Consider the following 20717-nt stretch of genomic DNA (forward strand, 5'->3'; position numbering starts at 1 on the left):
GTTTTTTCTGCAGGTCTAAGACATTTGCTGTTACAAGAAATATTGGGGATTTGGATGCTAGTAAGATGACTCCGGTTCTTCTACCTGAAGCAGTGCCTGACATAATGAAGATGTCCTTTGATTCAGATTCTGCATCCGGCGAGACTGATAACATCAGGGTAAGTGATGTAGTGTCCAACTATTCTTTTGGGGGCTTTAAATCAGTGGAGGCCATTTATTTTCTCCATAGAAAAATGTATAATGCACCTCTGACCAAATAAGTATCTCAAAATAAGTCAGGTACAAACTAATAACACAAATAGCCCTATAGTAATATTATTTTAAAATATATAGCGTAATACATCAGATTTGCCACACTTTTTCAAAAGTAGAAACATTTTCTTTATTAATTAATTTTACACTGCCATCTACAGGATAGGCCCACAATCTTTAAAATACTTTGCAACTATTATGCAAGCATCACGCTCCCACGGCAGCCACTGACATTCCAGAAGACACTCCATTGCTCAACTTATAGAACCAGATTTAATGCTTTAAACATCCTGATTCACGGATGAATGGCAGTTTGTGCGTCAAGTCAAATGGCTTCCTGAGCTGCAGTTTTCCATAGCAGCCAGTACAGGCTTTCTATGATGGGCAGAGTTGTGAAAGCATCACCATAATAATCCATTCAGTGAAAGACTGACAGAGATGTGGGATACACCGTCCTGTTCTGGTTTCATTGTTGTCCTGCAGCTCTGAAGGCTCTTCACATAAAATGAGAAATGAACAGAGGATGAGTACGGCACTTTCCTATGGAGAAGTCAATAGGCAAATATACTTTCAGTGGCAGAAGTTTCTAATATACTGGAACAAGTAAAGTTCTGCTTCATGCCTCTGTGCTGCCCTTCTGAAAACTCAGCACTCTGCAATTATTCTTAAATAAACTGCAATTGAAAAATGGCATTTACTGAAGCATTCCACAGTATCATTAGAATTTCCTTTGGAAAGCAAATAGCATTGAAACTCCAGTTTTTAATTTGTTTTTCAGTGGGATTCATACAAGTTTGGAATCTTGTGAAACATGGTAAACTGAGTAAAAAATTAATTCCAAACCCGTATTACATGTGAAATGAAAGCTTATGATTATGGGTCTTTAGCTACTTGTTTTGTTGCTCCAGGAAGTCATAGTTTTCATTTCATGGATTTGATTCCAGTTTTAATTAATCATAATTTTTCTGCAAGCATTACGTAGCACATGTATAATTCCATAGTTTTGAGCAGAAATTTCGAACATCTGATATTCTTTGACCATCTAGTTAATGTAGTCTCATATTCATGTCAGACCTCAACCGAGACAGAACTTTTATGCACACAGATGAAGATTCTGTTGTTTGACCCAATCAAAAATCAAAGGAAAGAACTCCAGTCAGTCTAGAGCACTCTCAGATTCATCAATAACCTGTTAACACTGTCTAATACTTCAGGAAAACAAAATTAGATATTTAGAATTACTATGCGATATGATTTTCCATTCTTATAACCTGAAGCTCTTTTTACACTAGATAGTCTAATCGAGCCATTCAACTAGTAATTTTGTCCAGTTGAAAGGCAAGTTATCCTACGTCACAGCATTGCTATCTCAATAAACTGATTAATTCCTCCTGCAGAACATAAGTAACTATTACCAAAACAATATGAATCATAATACTCAAATATTTGTCTTACAACAGATTAAACTGTTGTCCAGTTTAACCTGACATCTGTATTATCTAATAGGACAGGCAGTCTGCAGAAGATGCTTCACTGGGAATTTACTTTGGACGCTCTTCTTCCCGAAAACAGCCATTTGTTCAATCTATGTGCTTCAATGCAAGTACATTTGGGGTTCAAGTGTGCATTGAAAGGAAAAGCATACATGCAGCGTTTATAAAAAATGTGCCTCTTTATTACCTATTTGGAGAGCATGCCCTTAGAATGAGCTTCAAGCCAGGTAAATACAACCATAATGGGTGTATAAGTAAGGGCGTGTATATGTACATGCATATTTGTAGATATACATATCTTTTGTATCTTAAGTACCACTAAAACTACCATTAGACCTACCACCCCTGCTGGTATTGGCAACAGAGTATGCTTGTAGCAGGAATCCATTTCTCCCCTACTCATCTGAGCAGTGATTCCTCACCTCTCCCAGCAATGCCGCTCAGCAAGGCTGGCATCAAGCAGAGCTGATCTGTGCCTGCAGAGCGTGTCTGATGTGTCCTGAATGATTGGATTTGGGATTCAGGCACAGAGCAATTGGACATGGGCAAGAGATCTGATGCAGTGTCCTGTAGCTACACTGTAAAAAGTAGACTTTTAAAGGGAATTACGGATTAACCCTGCCAGGATCTAGTCCTTAATGTCTTAATCCATGTCCATAAGAAGTGAAAGCACGGCAGGCTGCCAAATCTAGATTTCCTAAGTATCAAAATGAATGGCCTAACCATTGGGTCATTCTTTACTGTTCAAGAGTTGAGCCCCAACTCCTCCATGATGTCTAATTCACTATCCCCTACTACATTATGTAGTTAAGCACTTGACTTAAATCTGCTGACCATACTGTTTATTGACTTGAAAATAATCTAGTATCATGCTAATATTTAAAAACTCGGTTACTGCCAGTATGTGCTTTAGCTGTTACAGAAATTTTGTAACAAAGTTTCTGAATACCAAAAATAATCAGTGACCATGTACTTTTTCATCTGGGGAAGAATGGCTAAAAAAAAATTATAGCCAAAAATGGCTTATGCCATCATCCAGTTGCTGATAGTAACAGTAACACTAATTGCTGCGTAATTTCAGTTTATACAGAGGCGCCTATTGAAAAACTACAAGTCACAATTCAAGCAGGAGACCAAGCTCCTACAAAAATGGTACGTTTAGTAACATTTGAAGATCCAGAGGAACAAGTACCTTCCAGAAAAGAAACACTTAAAAGAGTGAAGAAAATCCTTGATGATACTAATGACCAGGTACTACCATAAAAATCCACTTCTAGATTTGTGGGAGACATTACACAAAACTTAGTTATTTGTATTTCTTTATCTTCCTTTGCTTAGATAGTACAAAAAAGTTGGAAAATAAAGACAGTCTTTCTGCAGGTCTTTTGCTTGCATTCATCTCTTCTGCATGTGAAGAACATTAGAAAGAGCAGGCTGGTTTTCTAGGTGTTTCTGAAAATCTCTTGGAAGACACAAAATAGTTATGTGCTCAAAAAGGTAATCCATTCCTTCCAGCACTGTAACTGGAGCAAAAAGGAATGATGCCTACCTAGACAACTTGCCCTGAGATGTAACAGCTATGGTAATGTTATTACATGTTCCATGTAACTGCATGATCAACTATTTCTACACATGTTGCATATCACAGAAGTGTTTGATGTATTCTTCTGTGTAGTTTTAACATGTTATTATAAATTTGCCTGCTTGTGATGTATTGCAAGAATGCTATCAGGCATACATCTTGTCTCCTAAGGCAGCAGAGAGACTTGTAGCTCTCTGTATCTGATTTTACTTACAGTTTTCTGCAGCAGCACAGAAAAATAATTTTGTTTTTTCCCATGATACCATTAACCAGGGGATAATAAAAGCCAGAAGCTCATCGTCCAGTGCGAGCAGTGCCAGTGGAAGTGCTGAAAGTGCAGCAAGTAGCCCCTCCAGCAGCGACTCTGACAACAGAGTGTCACAGGCAGCCACCCAGATAAATCTGAAAAGAAGACAGTCCAAAGCCAAAGAAAAGAAATTCTACCCTTTTGGGGACAGTGGTGGCAGCAGTAGCAGCAGCAGCAAAAGCAGTAGTAGCAGCAGTAGCGGCAGTAGTGGCAGTAGTAGCAGCAGTAGCAGTAGTAGTAGCAGGAGTAGCAGCAAAAGCAGAAGTAGTAGCAGCAGCAGCAGCAAAAGCAGCAGTAGTAGTAGCAAAAGCAGCAGCAGTAGTAGCAGCAGCAAAAGCAGTAGTAGTAGCAGCAGCAGTAATAGCCCCAGCAAGAGCAGTAGCAGCAAAAGCAGCAGCAGTAGCAGCAGCAGCAGCAAGAGCAGCAGTAGCAGCAGCAAAAGGCCGAGTAGCAGTAGCAAGGGGAGCAGCAGCAGCAGAAGCAGTAGTAGCAGCAGCAAAAGCAGCAGCAGTAGCAGTAGACCTAGCAGCAGCAGTAGCAAAGCATCTGGTATAAAGCCGAAGGCTAAGAAGCAGTCCAAGACCACACCATTTCCACTTGTCAGTGCTCCTGAAGAAGAGAGAAGAGTCCATGAACGGAAGCCTAAAACACAGAGTAGCAGCAGTAGCAGCAGAAGCACCAGCAGTGGCATCAGCAGCAGCAGTGAAAGCACTGGTGTTTTCCACCACCATAGCAAATATGACAGACAAGCTGAGATGAAACATGTCAAGTCCCAGTTTAACAGTCACAGTAATGATGTTTCTACAGAATGGGTAAAATTTTCTAATGCTTTGACTTCTGCTGGGAGGTGATCTTTACTGAGCTGTAGGTAATAACTTCTTTTGGAATTTTGCAGGAATACCACCTTCCAAAAGTATACCAGCTCCGCTTCAGGTCTGCTAAAGTCCATTGGGTAAGTCCCTAATTCAAATGTATGTTCTCATGATGGCTATGTTTGATATGATCAAGCATATTACTGAAGGACTTTGTTTCATTTCAGTTGAGAATGCCATGCTGTCCACTAAAACGTTGACAATAGCCAAAATAAGAACATTTATTACTAAAATACTATTATACTATATCCTTCTGTTGTTGCAGCACTTGCAATCCTTAAATTTGGGTCTTTGGGATAGATGCTGTACAATGCAGTCAAAATTAAAGTTAACAAAGACTGGGGGGGGGGGCGACTATAAAACAGCAGGATCTTCCAATGGGAATAACCATGTCCAATGTTTTTAGGCAATCATGGAAAAAAATCATCAGGTATGTGGACTGTATCAGAAACAAGATTCAGTATGCATTATGTCATAGAGGTATTTTAAGTATATTTTAGGATGACAACATACTGGTTTTTGTAGGTGTTATCCTTAAAATTATTATGTATGCTGCTTGTGAAACAGGATGATTTACAGTGTTTTTCACTAATCTCTGATCTCTTTCATATTTCTAAAGTGTCAGTTTTCATGGGCAGTGTGATGTTGCTCTTTGCAGTCACTGTCTATGCAGCCTTCCTATCAAGCAGAGATGCAGATGGATCCAAGGCGTATTCCTATCCAACATATTTCATGTCTGCATATGATAATAAAAATAACACTCTAGATATGTCTATGTTACCTACAGAGGGAGGCTAATATCTCTGTTGTTGATGTCTATACTTGTAAAACTAGAGGCCATGTCATAGTTTTTTAACCATGTTTCTTAGCATCCAGATCGTAAGATATCAAGCAGCTCATCGTCATCTTCCTCTAAGCTGGAAAGCAGCCACAGCAACAGCAGCAGCAGCAGCAGCCACCACCATGAAGAAAATACTGACCACAGCTCAAAGAGGAAGTACGCGAGCAGAGGAGACAGCAGCCACCGCAGCCGAGGATGCAGCCTGACACGCGAGGTATTGCTACTACCTGCTTGGTACAAACAAGCAGCTGGGCTTTGCTGGGTGCAGAGCAGGAACTTTAGATGTGGTGGCACTCGAACCAGCTGAGATAGAGCTCAAACGAGCACTTGAACAGCTAACATTTAGGCTCGGAAAGTACTCTGAAGTCAACTTTGTAAATTCAAAGTTGAAGTCCGTTGAGATATTTTCTCCCAATGAAAATATTTTTTTCCAAATTCCCTTAGTTTCAGGGTTTTGTTTGCTGATTTCTTGGGTTTTCCTTAATTTCTAAAGGTATTTGTGTATGTGAAACCTTGTATTTGGAGATCATGCAACTTGAAGGGAATGGGGTTGTAAGTTAAAAGGGAAATAATTTTCTTATGAAAGCCCAAATGAAAAATAAATTGCATCAAGGTAAAAATGGGGAGGGAAAAATAGGTTTTATTTAAAGATTTTTTTTTAAACTTAAGTCCACCTAATTTAGATGTAGACCTGAGGTCATGAGTACATGAAGTGCATAACTGAAATCAGATTCTTCATTGTCATTACTGATTGGTAAATGTTCCATTAAGCCCAGGTCATCTTTATCTTATTACACACTTCGTATTCTATAATTGTACTAAGAAAAGGTATATACACAATAATAGAACAAATAGCTCTGCAAATGCAGGTAATGTCTATGGGAACTCTGCTACTGAGAAGGTTTTCAAAATAATCAACTGGCTTGAAAGAGCTGCAGTATAGTAAAATGCGCTGTCAATGTGTATACTGTTATGAAGATACCTAGTACGTATTTATGCAACTATTTAAAATATTGAACAAAATCTTACTATGTGCATAGAGATAGTTTGGAAGAGTCTTGGATCCCTCATCAAAACAACCATGTCTTTAAAAATTCCTGGTGGTAATGAAATAATTAAGAGTCCAACCAAATTTATCCTTAAATATTGGGGTTATAGAAACACATACTTCAAACTAAACAGATGAAGGATGAGAGCTGCTTCCTGTTATCAGCACACTTAAACTGGACTGTAGGATCTCCAGTGTATACACAGAAATATTTAAACACAGATGGTTGGGGGCTCTTTTTCAGTGCAACTTCCTGGGAGACGTAATTCCACCTGGCATTACAATTGTGGCACAGGCAGTAAGGAATGACAACAGAAATCAAGGTTATCAAGCTACAGCATATGTTCGTTCTGATGCTGCCAAAGTTGATGTGCAACTAGTTGTGGTTCAGCTGGCTGAAACCAATTGGAAAGCATGTGCTGATGCTGTAATACTGCCTCTGAAAGCACAGGTAAGCACACAGGCAGCTTTGCCCAGACTGACATCTAAAAGCCCAGTGATTTTTTAAGTACAGAGCACCTGATGATTAGGAAAACTAGACAGGAAAAACATACATATTTTGAAATGTTTCACAAAGTTTGTGAAATTTCAGAAAATGTTCCTCTCTTTCACTATGTTTTTTGCATTAAAAATAAAAAAGAAAAAAACCTAGCCACTTCAAAATCTGCAAAAAAACAAGATACCGACATTCAGGATATATCAAGAAGTATTGGGGAAGGCTACTGAAAATTATAGGGCAGTCTTCTAAAAAGAAAAATTGCATATTGATTCTGAAATTACCAAGTCTAAAGAAATCTTGAAATGATGAGAAACCCAATGTTTTATGAGCTGCTTTAAGACAGGAATATATATATGTAGTTCTGCACAACCTAGCAAACTTATTCCACTATGCCACAGCTTTTTCCAGATGTAGTCAAAAATTCTCTGTGAGCTTACTTATAGCAAAAGAAAGACTTGGAAACATTAAGGATCAGCATAAAGTTTCAGGAAAGAACTAAAACTTGCATCTTGAAATGGCCAAGGGTGGTTCTGTGATTCTTTTATGAAATTTGGGTGACTGTTTCCCTGTTTGTAAAGGCCAGACTGAGATGGGGCAAGGAGTGCCAGGACTACAGGATAGCGGCTACAGCTACCACAGGCAAACTGGCAAGGAAGCCAGCTATGCAGCTGAAGGTGCAATGGCGAAGTCTTCCATCATGGTTAAAAAAGACAAGCTCGGCGTATGTAATTTGTTCTTTCCTAAGTTATTATTTTGCTTTCCTTACGCTAGTTGGCTTTATGAAAACACTGAAAGAATTTCATAAATTTTTTCAACCCAAACATGTTTGGTGTTTTTTTCTGGATGGAAAAAAGAATTTCAGTTCCACGAAAGTGTTTTTTGAATGTGTTCTAATTTCTCCACATGAAAATCCAGAAATACCTCAAATATTTAAAAGCTTTACATGGTTAGTTTTATTTTCCACATTAAATTATTTGATATTCCAGTTCAAAATGTCTTTTTACTTTGAAATGTTCTCTATTCAATTGCAAAAAATAACCAGTTAAAATGAGCAGAATAAAACCAATGTGTTTCCTCCAGGTAAAAATCAACCATTTAATTTGACCCAAAGTATTATTTCTTTGACTTTTCAATTTGTCCATTGTTTCCCTAATTTTTCAGAACTGCAGGTAGTCCTCATTCTCCCACATCTGCATTTCCTCGAGTACCTGAGTTTGTCACATCTTGTTTACCTCTAGATTCATGAAATACGTTCCTGGTGCAGCACTTGTGTTGGGCTTTTCAGAAGCACATCAGAGAAATCCATCTCGTGAAGTTATAGTAAGGGCGGCTGCAACATCTCCACGCACAATTGATGCAGTAATTAAAGCTCCTGGGGTACATGTCAATTTTTATTTTCCTTTTCCCTACCTTGAATGGATTTTCAACTAATAATATTTCAACATTTAATGTAAAGAAAAAAAACCAAAACATTTCATTTTAGACGAGCTGCTATATGCCTGACTACATTACATGAGTTTGAAATATATACAAGAGTACTTCTGATTTTGTGTTGCTTTTGCGCAATGTATCAATAAGCTGAAAATCAGGCTCTGCAGTCAGATGCTTTGTTTCCATGCTGAGAACAGCACTTAGGCCCAAATTGTTCCATGTATGACTGTACTGCACTCACACCTTTATTCATTTTACCCAATATGACTAGTTCTGTGCGATGTGTGAGGGTCCCAGAGCAGATAACAGAGGCCTTGAGAATGCTTTGCACTCTGTCGCAACCATATGCAGCATCTATTTGTGTTGGTATTCAAGTCCCACATCTGCAGTAACCATGCTTGATGAGACAGGTCTGAGCAAGTTATAACAGCCACAAATACAACTCTGCCTTAACCAAACTGGAGCAGTTAGTTACACTGTCAGAGCAGCTTGCACAGGCTGGATCTGCAGAATCCCACGATTAATTGGTCCTTCTCCACCAAATCCCTCTGCACTGCTTTGAAAAATTTTCCCTATGGATCCCTGGCAAATTAGTAACAGCTAGCTATTCACACATAGAGAAATTAGTGTGTCTTTAACCTTCCATGGTGGTTTAGTGCTACAGGATCTTTAATATATGATAATGAAGACACAGGCACAGTAGGCATTAATTTGCTTGTTTTGGTAAATGTGACTTGCAGCTACAGTGAGGGATCTTACCCCAACACTCGCCTGCTCATCATGCCAATTTTCAGCCTGTAATAGATGCTGTTCACTTTTCCAGACACATCCATCAACTTATTCAGTTACTTAATTTGATACCTTATTTTTTAAGAAGTCAATTCAATATCACTTAAATTTCATCTATATCTGTTACTTTCCAATGTCCTTAGCAATTTCTCTAAAAGTATGACTAGAACAGAAGACAATGGTTCCTCACAAAACACAGGTTTGGGTGCATCCTAGCGAGACTAGCACAAGTGCAATTGTATACATGCATCTTCAAGATGTTTTTTTCAAGATAAGAGACTTATTTGTTTGCAGTCGTATCCTGAGCAATATGGTTCAATTTATCTTGATGTATTTTTATTTCTGCTTTTTCAGGTAACACTTTACTATCAGGCACTCCGAATGCCATTCACTCTGCCCTTAGGCCCATCTCCAACTTATGAGACTCGAGATATCACTGCCTGGAATTTCTTTCCTGAAATAGCTTCACAAATAGCACAAGAAGATCAATGTAAATATTATTTATATGCTTGTCTCATGAATAAGCAATGTTTGTAGATCCACCCTCTGCCATGACTGGGCCTTGCCTTTCCTTGTAGTGGTCTTACAGGGAAGCATGGCATCTCTAGCTCTGCTTTCTCAATAGCCCATTCCTTCACTTAGAAGTAAGTTTGTTGGCAGATGTATGAAGAGACTCCAAACTGATATAAGTATTCAGAGTTCACGAATCACTCCTGTCTTCGAGGACAAGGGATTCTCTTTTTGCCCCTTTAAGAAGGTGCCATCTCTGCATTGAGAGGCATCAGGTGATGGTACAGGACAGATCATGTATTTTCTGCCCTCTATTTTTTTCAAAAAGGAGTCATATGAGTCTCTAGCTGGTAGGTGCCTAGCACTTCTGTGGGAACTATGAACTAATTTTTGTCATATTTAGTTATGATTTCTAGTTTGTCAAGAATTTGCTATGATTTAGTTCCTGTTACCTTGAATTTCGTGGTTTTGTGAATTTAAGCATGTAATGAAAATCAGTACAAGTATATCTGTATCTGGTCATTATTCTGCAGTGCTATCCTGTCCTTACACACTCTGGCAGCACTGAAAGTTCCTGCCAAGGAAATGATGAAGTTTCTTTCCCGTTGCTGGGTATTTCAGTTTCATAGAGGTGGCTTTCAATACTTTGAAGCAACACATACACCACTGTCACATCTGCAGTTTCTTTTCTGGCTTTGTTTTACAGCCACATGTGAAGTCAGAGAAGGAGATTTCAAAACATTCGACCATGTGAGCCATACATATTCTTTCAATAAAAGCTGCAACCTGATAGTGTCCCAAGACTGTACTGAGCGCCCAAAATTCATTATTACTACGAGAAATGTTGATCCTCAGTCTTTCTCAAGAGAGGTTCACATAAATACATCCTCAGCGTAAGTGTGATTTATACTCAGGGCTCAGAAATGAGGTATAAAGTTTTAGGGAGTTAGTCTGGGGGTGGGAAACCTGTAGCTCCTAGGTAAAACTGGTTTGCAATTAGATATTTGGAGAAAAAAAGGATTTCCAGAAGGAATAATCATCTGAGACTTTTTGTTTAGCTGCTCTTGTCTTCTATTTCACAGATGCCATTATCTGATAATGTGCTTATTATGTCCCCATGCTGTCTTTTCTTTAAAGGTTGAATCTCAAAACCCAAAGTTCCACTGAATTTTCATTCAAAGATCAGATACTCAAGTTGGTTCTCTGCTAGCTTTGGTCACACATATCTCTACTTTTCATATTTTAAATTAACCACTAGTTTTTTGTTTTGGTTTGTGGGTTTGTTTGGTTTTCTTTTTAATTTATTTTTATTTCTCCGAAGGAACATCGCAATCTATCCTGCTGCAAATTCATCTCTTCTTGTGACATGCAATGAAGAACCAGTTCTATCACGCAGTGGAGTTTCCAAGTATGAAAAATGTAAGCTGTGATACTCACTTTTGCAGGACTTAACGTACCCAGAAGCTAAATATGTTAAAGATGTTTTTGACAAATTCCACGGAAATATCTCAGTGTAAGGAAAATACAAGTGGGATTAAATAAAATAAAATCTAGGCTTGACTTTCTTAAGATTTGTACTGACTTACATTCCTGTTTCCTACAGTATATACACTTTTACCTCACTCCACCACAGCTGGCAGGTAAATAAAGCCCCTTCTTATTCATGTGGTATGTCCAGGTTGGTGGTTGGTTAGAAAAAAAACATCACAGTTAGATGCTTTATTTCAGATACTTAGCTGGAGCACCAGCAATGTCATTATCATTTCGAGATTTAGCAGACTAGATACAAAAGTCAGATTCAACTATAGGTAACAGCAGTAGAATATTTTTACACATAAAGAGATAATTTATCTTATTTTTGCTTTCTCTCAAAAAAAAATCCCACTGTAGCAGCAAAATTATCATCGTGAAGGAAATGCATTAGGGTGTATTTTGTGCTCAGTTTCTCCATTAATCTGAAATTAAACAGATCACCTTATGATTCACTATCTTTTTACAGACAATGTTAAAATTTCAAAAAATGACACAACAGTTAGCGTGGAAGCTCCAACACATGGGCTGAAGAAAGTGACTTTTGATGGTGTGATCCTTAAGGTATTTGGCTTACTTTCAAGGTTACTACTTTCTTTCAGTTTAGTACCTTGGCAATGTAACAGACCAACACTTCAGTATTCACTACAAAGATGTGCTGTTTTATAGGTTACTGTTGCTTCATGGATGAGAGGAAAGACCTGCGGAATCTGTGGAAATAATGACAGAGAAAAACACAACGAACTCCTAATGCCAAATCGTAAGCTGGCACACAGCTGTTCTACATTTGTTCATTCATGGGTATTGCTAGAAGAATCCTGCTCTAGTGGTGAGTAGAACTGAAAACACTTTATGTTTCCAGAGAAAACAATTCCACTTTTCCTCTGCCAATAGCTAGAAAACATTTTTTTTTAAAGTAGCAGATATCTTTTTTAGTAAGAAAAGACAATAGTAATATATATCCGTTTTAACTTCATTAACTACTGTCTGATTAAAACACTACCCGTGAATATAGAGAATACATAATACAGCAAAAGTCTTTGTTTCTTGAAGAGTTCAATGTTAAATAATTGATTCTACTGTAATTTCTTACAGAGTAGCTTTTTTCTTGGAGAGGCAAAATCAGGCCTAATCTTGCCCCTATTGAAAGAAGTGTGATTTTCACCACTGAATCAAAGCAGTTTCAGCTGTTGTCTGCAGACTTAATTTAATCAAACCAGTTGCAGACTATGAATGTAGTGTCAGATCTGAAGTTTATGTATATGTTCAGAGTGCACAAAATTTCACTTTTGCTCTGCACCATCAGAGGGTGTGATCTCAGAGAAATATTTAGAAATACTGTTACTGTAACAGAGTTTACTCTCACATATAACTGGACAACTAATGATGGCCTTCCATAACATCAGTACAGTTTTGTTCTGGAGGTCTGCATTTACCTGGGACCTGAGATAACCTCATTGAAGTTAACGGTTGTTTTGTCCTTGACTTCAGTGGCAGCAGAATTGTACTTATCTGTGTGCCATGAAACAGAGTTATGTCTGGGATCCTGTTAAGTTACATTATACCTTTCTAGTGAGATAATTGCAGCATTATAAAAATCATCCAATACAAAAATTATCCTTGATGTTATTATATAGATGCTGCTTTTATTTTTTTTAATCCATTCACTACAGTTGACATTTTTCCTAATGCAATGAAGTAGCCATTGTGCTTGCAATATCTCTTCTTAATAACTTTCAGACATGAGAGGTTATTTTCTGTGTATTATGTAGTTCTAAAAAACTGGGTATACATGATTCCATCTGGGTTATATTGTGCAATTAGATATTAAAAATAGCTCCCCTTTCAGAGTCTGTCTTCTATCCCCCAACTTATTATCACCCTATCTCGATAACCTCACTACTGTGAAAACGGTTTGTCAGACACCTGTGTTTTAATAAAAGCTGAAGAGAAAATATGGACCTTTATTACTGTAAGGATCGATTGGGATTTATTTCTACAATTTTAAGTACCTTTCCTTTTTCTCTTAGGGTGCAAGCTGCAGCGCAGTTATGTGAAGCTGAATCGAAATCCTACTATTGATGGAGAGGAATCTATGTGCTACTCTGTTGACCCAGTACTGAGATGTATGAAAGACTGTACTCCAATCAAAAAAACTTCAGTTAAGGTTGGCTTCCACTGCTTCCGAAAAGGTACGATATTTTTCTCTCTGTGTGTCATGTACTGTAGGAGATCTGTCAGAGCATTCAAAAGAACAAAACACAGCACAGCCACGCACAGACCTGTATTGCTTCGGCTCCTCTCTGAGCTGTTGTTTTTAATCCCATTAGTATTTGCTATAACCACTGACAGTACTGGCCAGCTAAAAGCTAGTTTAGATGATGGCAGGTAGCATCATCTGAGAAAAACATTTTAGGTGGAAAAAGGGGCAGCTGTGATCAATACATTTTTTTTCACATTTTCAGGATCTCCATAAAGTTAAGATAAGGAACACCGAGTCCTTTTATGTACATTACAGTCTGCAATTGTGTGTAGACCAGGGCAAGCAAGGCAATTGAAAGTCAGTGAAGCAGTGTGACATGACTGCTGTGATTAGGCTGCCATGCTATGCCACTGTGCAATACATCAGCAAAAAACACATTGCTGAAATGTTCTCTAGATTGTTCCAAAAAGCAGTCTGGTTTTGAGCATATTTTACACACACACACTCATGCCCCAGATTTTTAAAAATACTAGTTCTTTTTCCCCTTTCACTTATACCAATTTGCTACGGATACGATGCATTGTCTAACTCAGATTCACACTGAAGTTATATAAGCATGAGAGGAGAATCCAGCCTGGAACAGATATTTCCTTCCTCAATCTTTTAGTGAATTACACAGTACATGTATACCTTAGAGGGAAGCCTACCATTAGGGAGTATCTAATGATGTAGTCTCTTCTCTGTGTTAACCATTGTTGGCCAAATCAATTGCTGGCTGGGATAATCCAGTGTGGATTTTCTGAAGTCAGTGAATCCCTCTGTTGAGTAATAGTGGAGAGGAACAGAATATTTTGTGTCTGATTTTAAACAACAGCTGTGTAGAACTTCTCACTTTTCTCACGTTATTAATATCTGCAATATGTGCTGAATCAGCCCATAAAGTAATAAATATCTTTCTATAATAGTCAACCATCTACAACAACCTATTCAACAAGTAGCACAGACTGCTAATAGTTTTATGACAGCTCCTTGAGATGTGAATTTATGCATCCTTTTATGAAAAGAAAAACCCACCCTCAACAAAAAAAAAAAAACAACAAACCTTCCAAAGTCTCGCCATATTCATGTTCCACAGATTTCTTTTGTGTATCCATGTCTGTATCTCTGAAATGTTGTTACCCCAGGGCACTCACTGCCTCAGAATATTTGGCTATAATAAAGCTGTCTCATTCTCTCACAGAAATGTTTGAGTAAAGAGGAAAATCAGGAAAAAAAAAAACAGAAAAAAAAAAAAAAGATATATTAGTTGTCAGAGCTAGTGTTGTTTTAACATCAACTGCAGCCTTCACTGCTTCATTTACTGAACCAGAGACTGGGAAGTCTGCTAGCAGCACTTCTAATCAAGAGTTTTTTGGGTTTTTTTATTTAACCTGAGCAGAAGGAAGAGGAGTAGAGGGAAAAGGAGAAGGAGGAAGGGAAAAGGCACCATTTGTGGCTTTTTTAGCAAGGTCACTGCTTTTTCTCAGGCTAAAGATCAACAGGGATACAACACCAGACCTTAAAAACTTTTCCTTTCTTTCTTTGATAACTTGGAGAAGTAGTAGAAACAAAATCCTTATCTTTCTCAAGCTGAGAACATTTTCATACACTGCACAAAGACCTTTTCTTAGCAATTTGTATGAGAACTCAGACCTGCTAGTCTGCATTTCAAAAGAGAGAGACCCCATCACTGTCACCAGTGGAGCAAGGATAAAATGAAGTACAAGGATGCAGAATTTCCCGTTGTCCTCAAATCAGTGAGACTGTAGTCTTAGGATCTTGACTGAGGCAGACATCAATCCAAACTTAAGTCCACATATTAGTTTACATTTCAAACATGCAACAAACCCTACCCATAGGGAGAGTCGTTACTCAGCCTGTTTGCCCAGGGAACTATTTTCTACATGGATATGAATGTGATCAGACCCACAGTGTGCCCAAGAGTAAGAAACATAAAAAGAATTAATGTACATTAAAAAAAAAAAACATAAATCAGGCATTCCATAGTATTTCTCATTTCACAGCTTGAAAATATTATATATTTGTTAAAAGAATCTCCAGCACCTTTCTGGAAAACATTTATTATCCATTTTTTCTATGCAAAACCTGTGCTTCAGGTTGGGCAGTAATTTAGCCAAGGAGAGTATTACCATTTCAGGACATAAGTGACTGAACCCATGCAGCAGTCTCCAGATTTTCCTGTGATGAGAGATGGCATGTTATAAATGTACTGTCCAACTAAGGGATAAAACAAATGGAGGGAAAATTATGAAAGCTTTACCGATTCTCATTATGCAAACTTAATCTAAATGGATGTCCTAATATTCTTCCAGATGCAATGATAAACCTCCAACTAGCTAAGAATATTTATTGGGAGGATGAATATCATTATTCCATTTAGATTATTTCAGCATTAAGGGATATGGCTTATGCAAGCTGCTGTTGATAAAGCAGTGTGGTAAGGTTAATACTGCAACTGACAATGCTCTGCCAGATTTCACAATATATGGGAAACTTTAATTAGAAGTTTATGAACCTCTGAAAATTCTCCAAAGGGCTTATCCTTCAGAATGAACTTTGACAGTCAGCTGAAATACGCAGTGTTATGCAGCACAAACATAAAAAGAGATTGCTGATGTATATTGCTATGTGGTGGTCTTACATCTGCAGTGGCTACCTCCATCACTTTTACAGCCTCCTGCCTGTTGTCTTTGTGCTTCGTGAAATGTTATTCATTTTGGGTTTAGGGAAGTATTATAGTAATTATGTCATGGATGAAAATCCTGCTCCAAGTCAGTAAGTCAGTTAGATGTCAGTCATGGGGGCAGGATTTCATTCTTTGGTTGATGAGGGAGTTGGCAGCCATCAAAACAGTATTTCCTTGAAATGTGTTAATTTGCTTGATGTTAGTTAACAATGGCTTCACTCTTCTGACAGATACCGCTGTAAGCCTGCTGGAATGGCAGAGAAGCAGCGATAAGAAATCTGCATCTGAGGATGTTGTGGAGTCTGTGGATGCTGACATTGATTGTACCTGTACCGGCTCCTGTAGTTAAGCTAAAAGCTTCAGTGTTATGCTATAGACATACTATACAAATAATTGAATAGCTGGGCAGATAAGAAGGGAACATAATAGCTGTAGTAAAATATTAAGAAAGGTGCTTACAGAAAATAAGCCTACTGCATTGCATCCAAAGTCAAATGCATTATGTACAGTCTGCACTGCTTAATAAATATGTTGTTCATTAAATAAGTATTCATGTGGTCCATCTCTTTATTTTTCCCTATCAACAAAGCAATCAGACCAACTATAATATTATCCAGAAATTCTGCTTCCTTTTATCTGCAATATAATTACAGCAGTCCTCTCTTAAAATTACGTTCACTAGGTGATGAAAGGAAAACATGATTACGGCTACTGCTAACATTCCATTGTACAAAGAATTTCATATTTAGCATACTAAAGACACAGTAAGCATTTGTTTTCTTTTATGTTTTCTGGTAAAGAGTAAAGTCTGTTCTTGGAACTGTTCTGCAAAAAAATACATTTTACTCCCAGCAAGACCATTAGCCTTAGTACATTCTACAAAGGAATGATTGGACTGCTAGACTCCCACTGTAGCTTTCCAGAGAGCTATAGTGTGTGACACATTCCCCATTTTCATTTAAATTTCAATGGATGTGCTGTTGCTTCATGAGCTAAAAGTATGAATAGGAACTTTTTTTGTTGTTTACCATCTCCTATTGTATACCTATGAAAATGATGCCTTTAAAAAAATCAGGGAACAATAATACGTCAGGTAGCACCCTGAATTCTCTTAAAAAAAGTGATACTAAGAAAAATATGTAAGATCAATAACATCATAAAGCTAAAATAAAGTACAAGCAGGACAGTTAGACTGTGTTTAACCAGCAAAGTGTCAATCTGCTAGCTTTCACTAGGCCTATCCAGAAAGGCAATTCCCTCCCACCCCAGGAGGCCAGGAATAGGTGTCACCCTCTAACCCCAAACAATGGCACAATATCTCTTTACCTTGTACACAAAACAGCTGTGCAGTGAGCCATGATAGGTTTCCACTACAGGGAATAGCAGCAAGCATGCTCTTCCAAGAGAAGCCTTAGCATGGGCAAGGCACTGCTGAGCCCAAATGCTGTCAGGAAACTGTCATTAAAGAAAATACTTTTCTTTATAACTAAAACTGAGCTATCAGAAAGACGATTGAAGACTAAATAACTGAACAATTACAGAACAAAATTTCTCAGTGTTTTTTTATTTCCCAGAGCAGAGATATGAGTAACGTATCATACTCCTTTCTCTCAAGTTGCAGCTTACCACAGACTTTAAGAAAAGACCCAGTTTTTCTCAATGTACTGCATTTACTTACTTACTTACTTCATTATTTCTGGAATAAAGTAAACCATTAGGAGTTTGTTCAAACCAGGGCTCAGTGGGGTAAGCCCTGATGCGTGGTGCCCTTAAACATCTCTCCTGAGTATAACAAACTTTAAAAGGGGGTCACCCCAGCCTTAATTTAGTCTATGTGTTGTATTTGAGAACCGTTCTTGTGTACTGGATCTATATGCAGATAGCCAGTGTTCTATTCAACAGCTTTTTCCATGCAACTATGTTCAAACTAAGACTAATAACATGAATTCTTGCACTGTTTTTATTTGTAATAAAGCATCCACAAGTTCCCTGTAAAAAAGATGTGTTTTGCTGACTCATCAGAATTGCTACACTGCCAAAAAGGCAGTCCCAAACAAGAGAAGAGTTGAAGAATATTGCATTACACTTTCCTTTAAAATCACACTTATATTACACCTGGAGAGCCCTTTTCTGGAGTATTGTTTTCACTGTGTCTTATGGGAGATACGCATTGACATTCACAGGATTGGACTGTCGTCTTTAATCCAACACCTTCTCCTTTAATCCTCTTGTTTACAAAAGAGAAACTTTTGCCAGTCAACCACTTCAAATAAGACAAAGGTAGAGAAGAGATATAGTGAGAGAAGAAAAATGAACTTTCATGCTCAACTACTCGAACAAGAATTTAGTAACAGCAAAGAGCCATTAGTAAGAGAAGTAATACAGCTTGTAGTAAAACACAGTCATCTACACGGAAGCATGACACTAATTAACAATGATCAAGCTAGGATGTACAGTACAAAAAATACAAGCAACTCATAAAGGCAAATGCCTTCTCCTAGAAAAAAATTACAGACTGTTACAGTCATTGGAAAAGAACTTGAAGGCAAACACTGATCAGCAGTCTTAAATTAGTTTATTCTACAATGCCGATATATAATAATACATACCGTACAGCATTAAAAAGCAATAAATATGGCACGTCAGAGCTGTCCCTGATGAAGCCCTACTTTGGATCCTGCAGCAAGAAGGCACCTCCAGTGCCACAGCTAAAGGGAGCCACCAGAATAGCTAGGTGTCTCTTTCTTACTGCTAAATTGGCATGCCTTGAAAAAGGTATCCCGCCCATGTTAAATCACAGATGTCTGCCTTTCCCCCAACACATGCTCCTCTGTTAGCACTTTCCACTGGCTGTGGTGTTCACAGGCAATAAAGGTCCCAACAGCAAGACTCTGTATGGGACTGCTTGAGCCCAGAAGTCCTAAAGAAACTCCTAGTTGACACATTGTCCCAGACACAAGGAAAGAAAGGAGAAAATGCCCCACAGCATCAGAGCACAGCCAGGGAATTCACTCACAATCACCCTACCAGTAACACAGCCCAGGCTGGGATGCAGGCTCAGACAAAGAGGAAAGCAGTGGCTAACAAAATCCAGGCACACTTCCTTCACTGGTCTGTGCAGGGCATGGCTGAGACACAGCTCGTGTTATCTACATTTGGAAGGGGCAGCTTTCATTTCTGTGCAGTTTCTTTTTAGTGCCCTCTGCTGAATGCTGAGTGCCTTTGACTGACTGAAAGACCACTTTTTGTTGCAGCTGTAAAATTCAAACATAACAAAAGTTAGTAAAGTGTGAGTTTGGCAGTGCGCATGGCAGAGCAAAAGACTTAGAACCACCTCATTTTGCCAAAGGACTTAAGTGCATTAGCAGTACAAGTGTGAAAAAGCCCTTCTGGAGTTTCTAGTGCACCACATAGATATTTTCAATCCATCTGGGAGGATATCTGCAGTCCAGATTTAAACCTCATTTGGAAATCATGCCTGTCCTATCCTATAAAGCAAACCAAAGTTATATAGCCTACCAAGTATTAAAATGTGTACTTCATAGTCTGAGTTTTTATTCAGTCTACTTTTCATTCCTAGTGCTTCTCAATGATATGAATTAATGAACTCTGGACTTAACTGTAGTAATCAAGGAATATGACCTTGCAATTACAGTACTCCAGTATTGTTTAAAAAAATGAGTGTCAAAAAAAAGATGCAGGCCTAAGCACAGGCCAGGTTTGAGTCCTAATTCTGCCTTTGTAACCCTGTAATGCGATTTTGCATAAGGCTGGGGATTTCTGTGCCTCATTTTCCACATCAGAATGATATGACTACTTACCTACTTGGGAGTCAGAAATGCTTACGAGTTTAAAGTCCCATATGTTTTTTGCAAGTTCTTCAGTGATTCTAGAGATGAAAAGCAAATTTTTCCACTAGATCTCCTAACCATGTGAGTATATTTTATTGCTAAGTTGAAGGTTTTCATTTTCAGATTCATCCAACTGTAAAATAACTATACATTTGGAAAAAATCAAAACAGCATACTTAATTTGTTCATGGTCAGCTTTGGTTAAACCTGAGTGGATTATTATTCATAAAAGCCTAGAACTGGATCCTGATATTACAGCGGGATAGGCAAAAAGCTATTGGAGACACAGTCTTTTGTATCCTAGACAAAGACAACAAACCTTTTGTCCATCAGACCTGGCCCTTTTGATTCGCTAATTTTAAATGACAGAGACCCTTAGGAAGCATGGTCATTCTGCTCCGGAGAAAGAAGCTGCAGTGTGATAGGAAAGGACAAAACCCTTAATATCAGACCCCTTCTGGAAATGAAATGCTTGCTCCGCAGCATGAGCATTAAAAAAAAAATAACGTGTACAATTCTAACCCAACTGAAGCCAATGCTTAACCTCAACAGAGCCAGGCTTTTACTCAGCATGTTTGAATGAGTTATTAAATGAAGTTTAGTTGTCCCTAAAAATAAATGCACTGTGTGGATCTAAGTGCAGCTGATGAATAAGGAACCTCAGGAATATAGCAAATAAAGTAGTTAGGGCTAAAACCAAAGATAGCACAGAAAATTGCAGAAGGGAGTAGCTATTAGCAGCCATCTGAGCTTTATGTTGAAT

At 38.1% G+C, this 20717-nt stretch overlaps 1 protein-coding gene across 1 annotated transcript in view; it reads left to right on the plus strand.

The window, feature by feature from the left end:
* Positions 1–16652, plus strand: part of LOC134159851 (vitellogenin-1-like) — a 42304-nt gene extending 25652 nt beyond the window's left edge. The window contains exons 20-35 of the mRNA XM_062611283.1: positions 14–158; positions 1759–1972; positions 2827–2996; positions 3601–4446; positions 4530–4586; positions 5376–5561; positions 6640–6846; positions 7473–7615; positions 8133–8271; positions 9469–9604; positions 10331–10517; positions 10946–11043; positions 11624–11718; positions 11824–11983; positions 13185–13346; positions 16334–16652. Coding sequence (XP_062467267.1) covers positions 14–158; positions 1759–1972; positions 2827–2996; positions 3601–4446; positions 4530–4586; positions 5376–5561; positions 6640–6846; positions 7473–7615; positions 8133–8271; positions 9469–9604; positions 10331–10517; positions 10946–11043; positions 11624–11718; positions 11824–11983; positions 13185–13346; positions 16334–16452 — 3064 coding nt within the window. The 3' untranslated portion in view covers positions 16453–16652. The remainder of the gene's footprint in view (positions 1–13; positions 159–1758; positions 1973–2826; positions 2997–3600; positions 4447–4529; positions 4587–5375; positions 5562–6639; positions 6847–7472; positions 7616–8132; positions 8272–9468; positions 9605–10330; positions 10518–10945; positions 11044–11623; positions 11719–11823; positions 11984–13184; positions 13347–16333) is intronic.
* Positions 16653–20717: the final 4065 nt, after the last annotated feature.

This window comes from Pezoporus occidentalis, unplaced genomic scaffold (genome assembly GCF_034315485.1).
Source record: "Pezoporus occidentalis ecotype Australia unplaced genomic scaffold, CSIRO_AGI_Poc_V1 ctg151, whole genome shotgun sequence".
Classification (NCBI taxonomy): domain Eukaryota; kingdom Metazoa; phylum Chordata; class Aves; order Psittaciformes; family Psittacidae; genus Pezoporus; species Pezoporus occidentalis.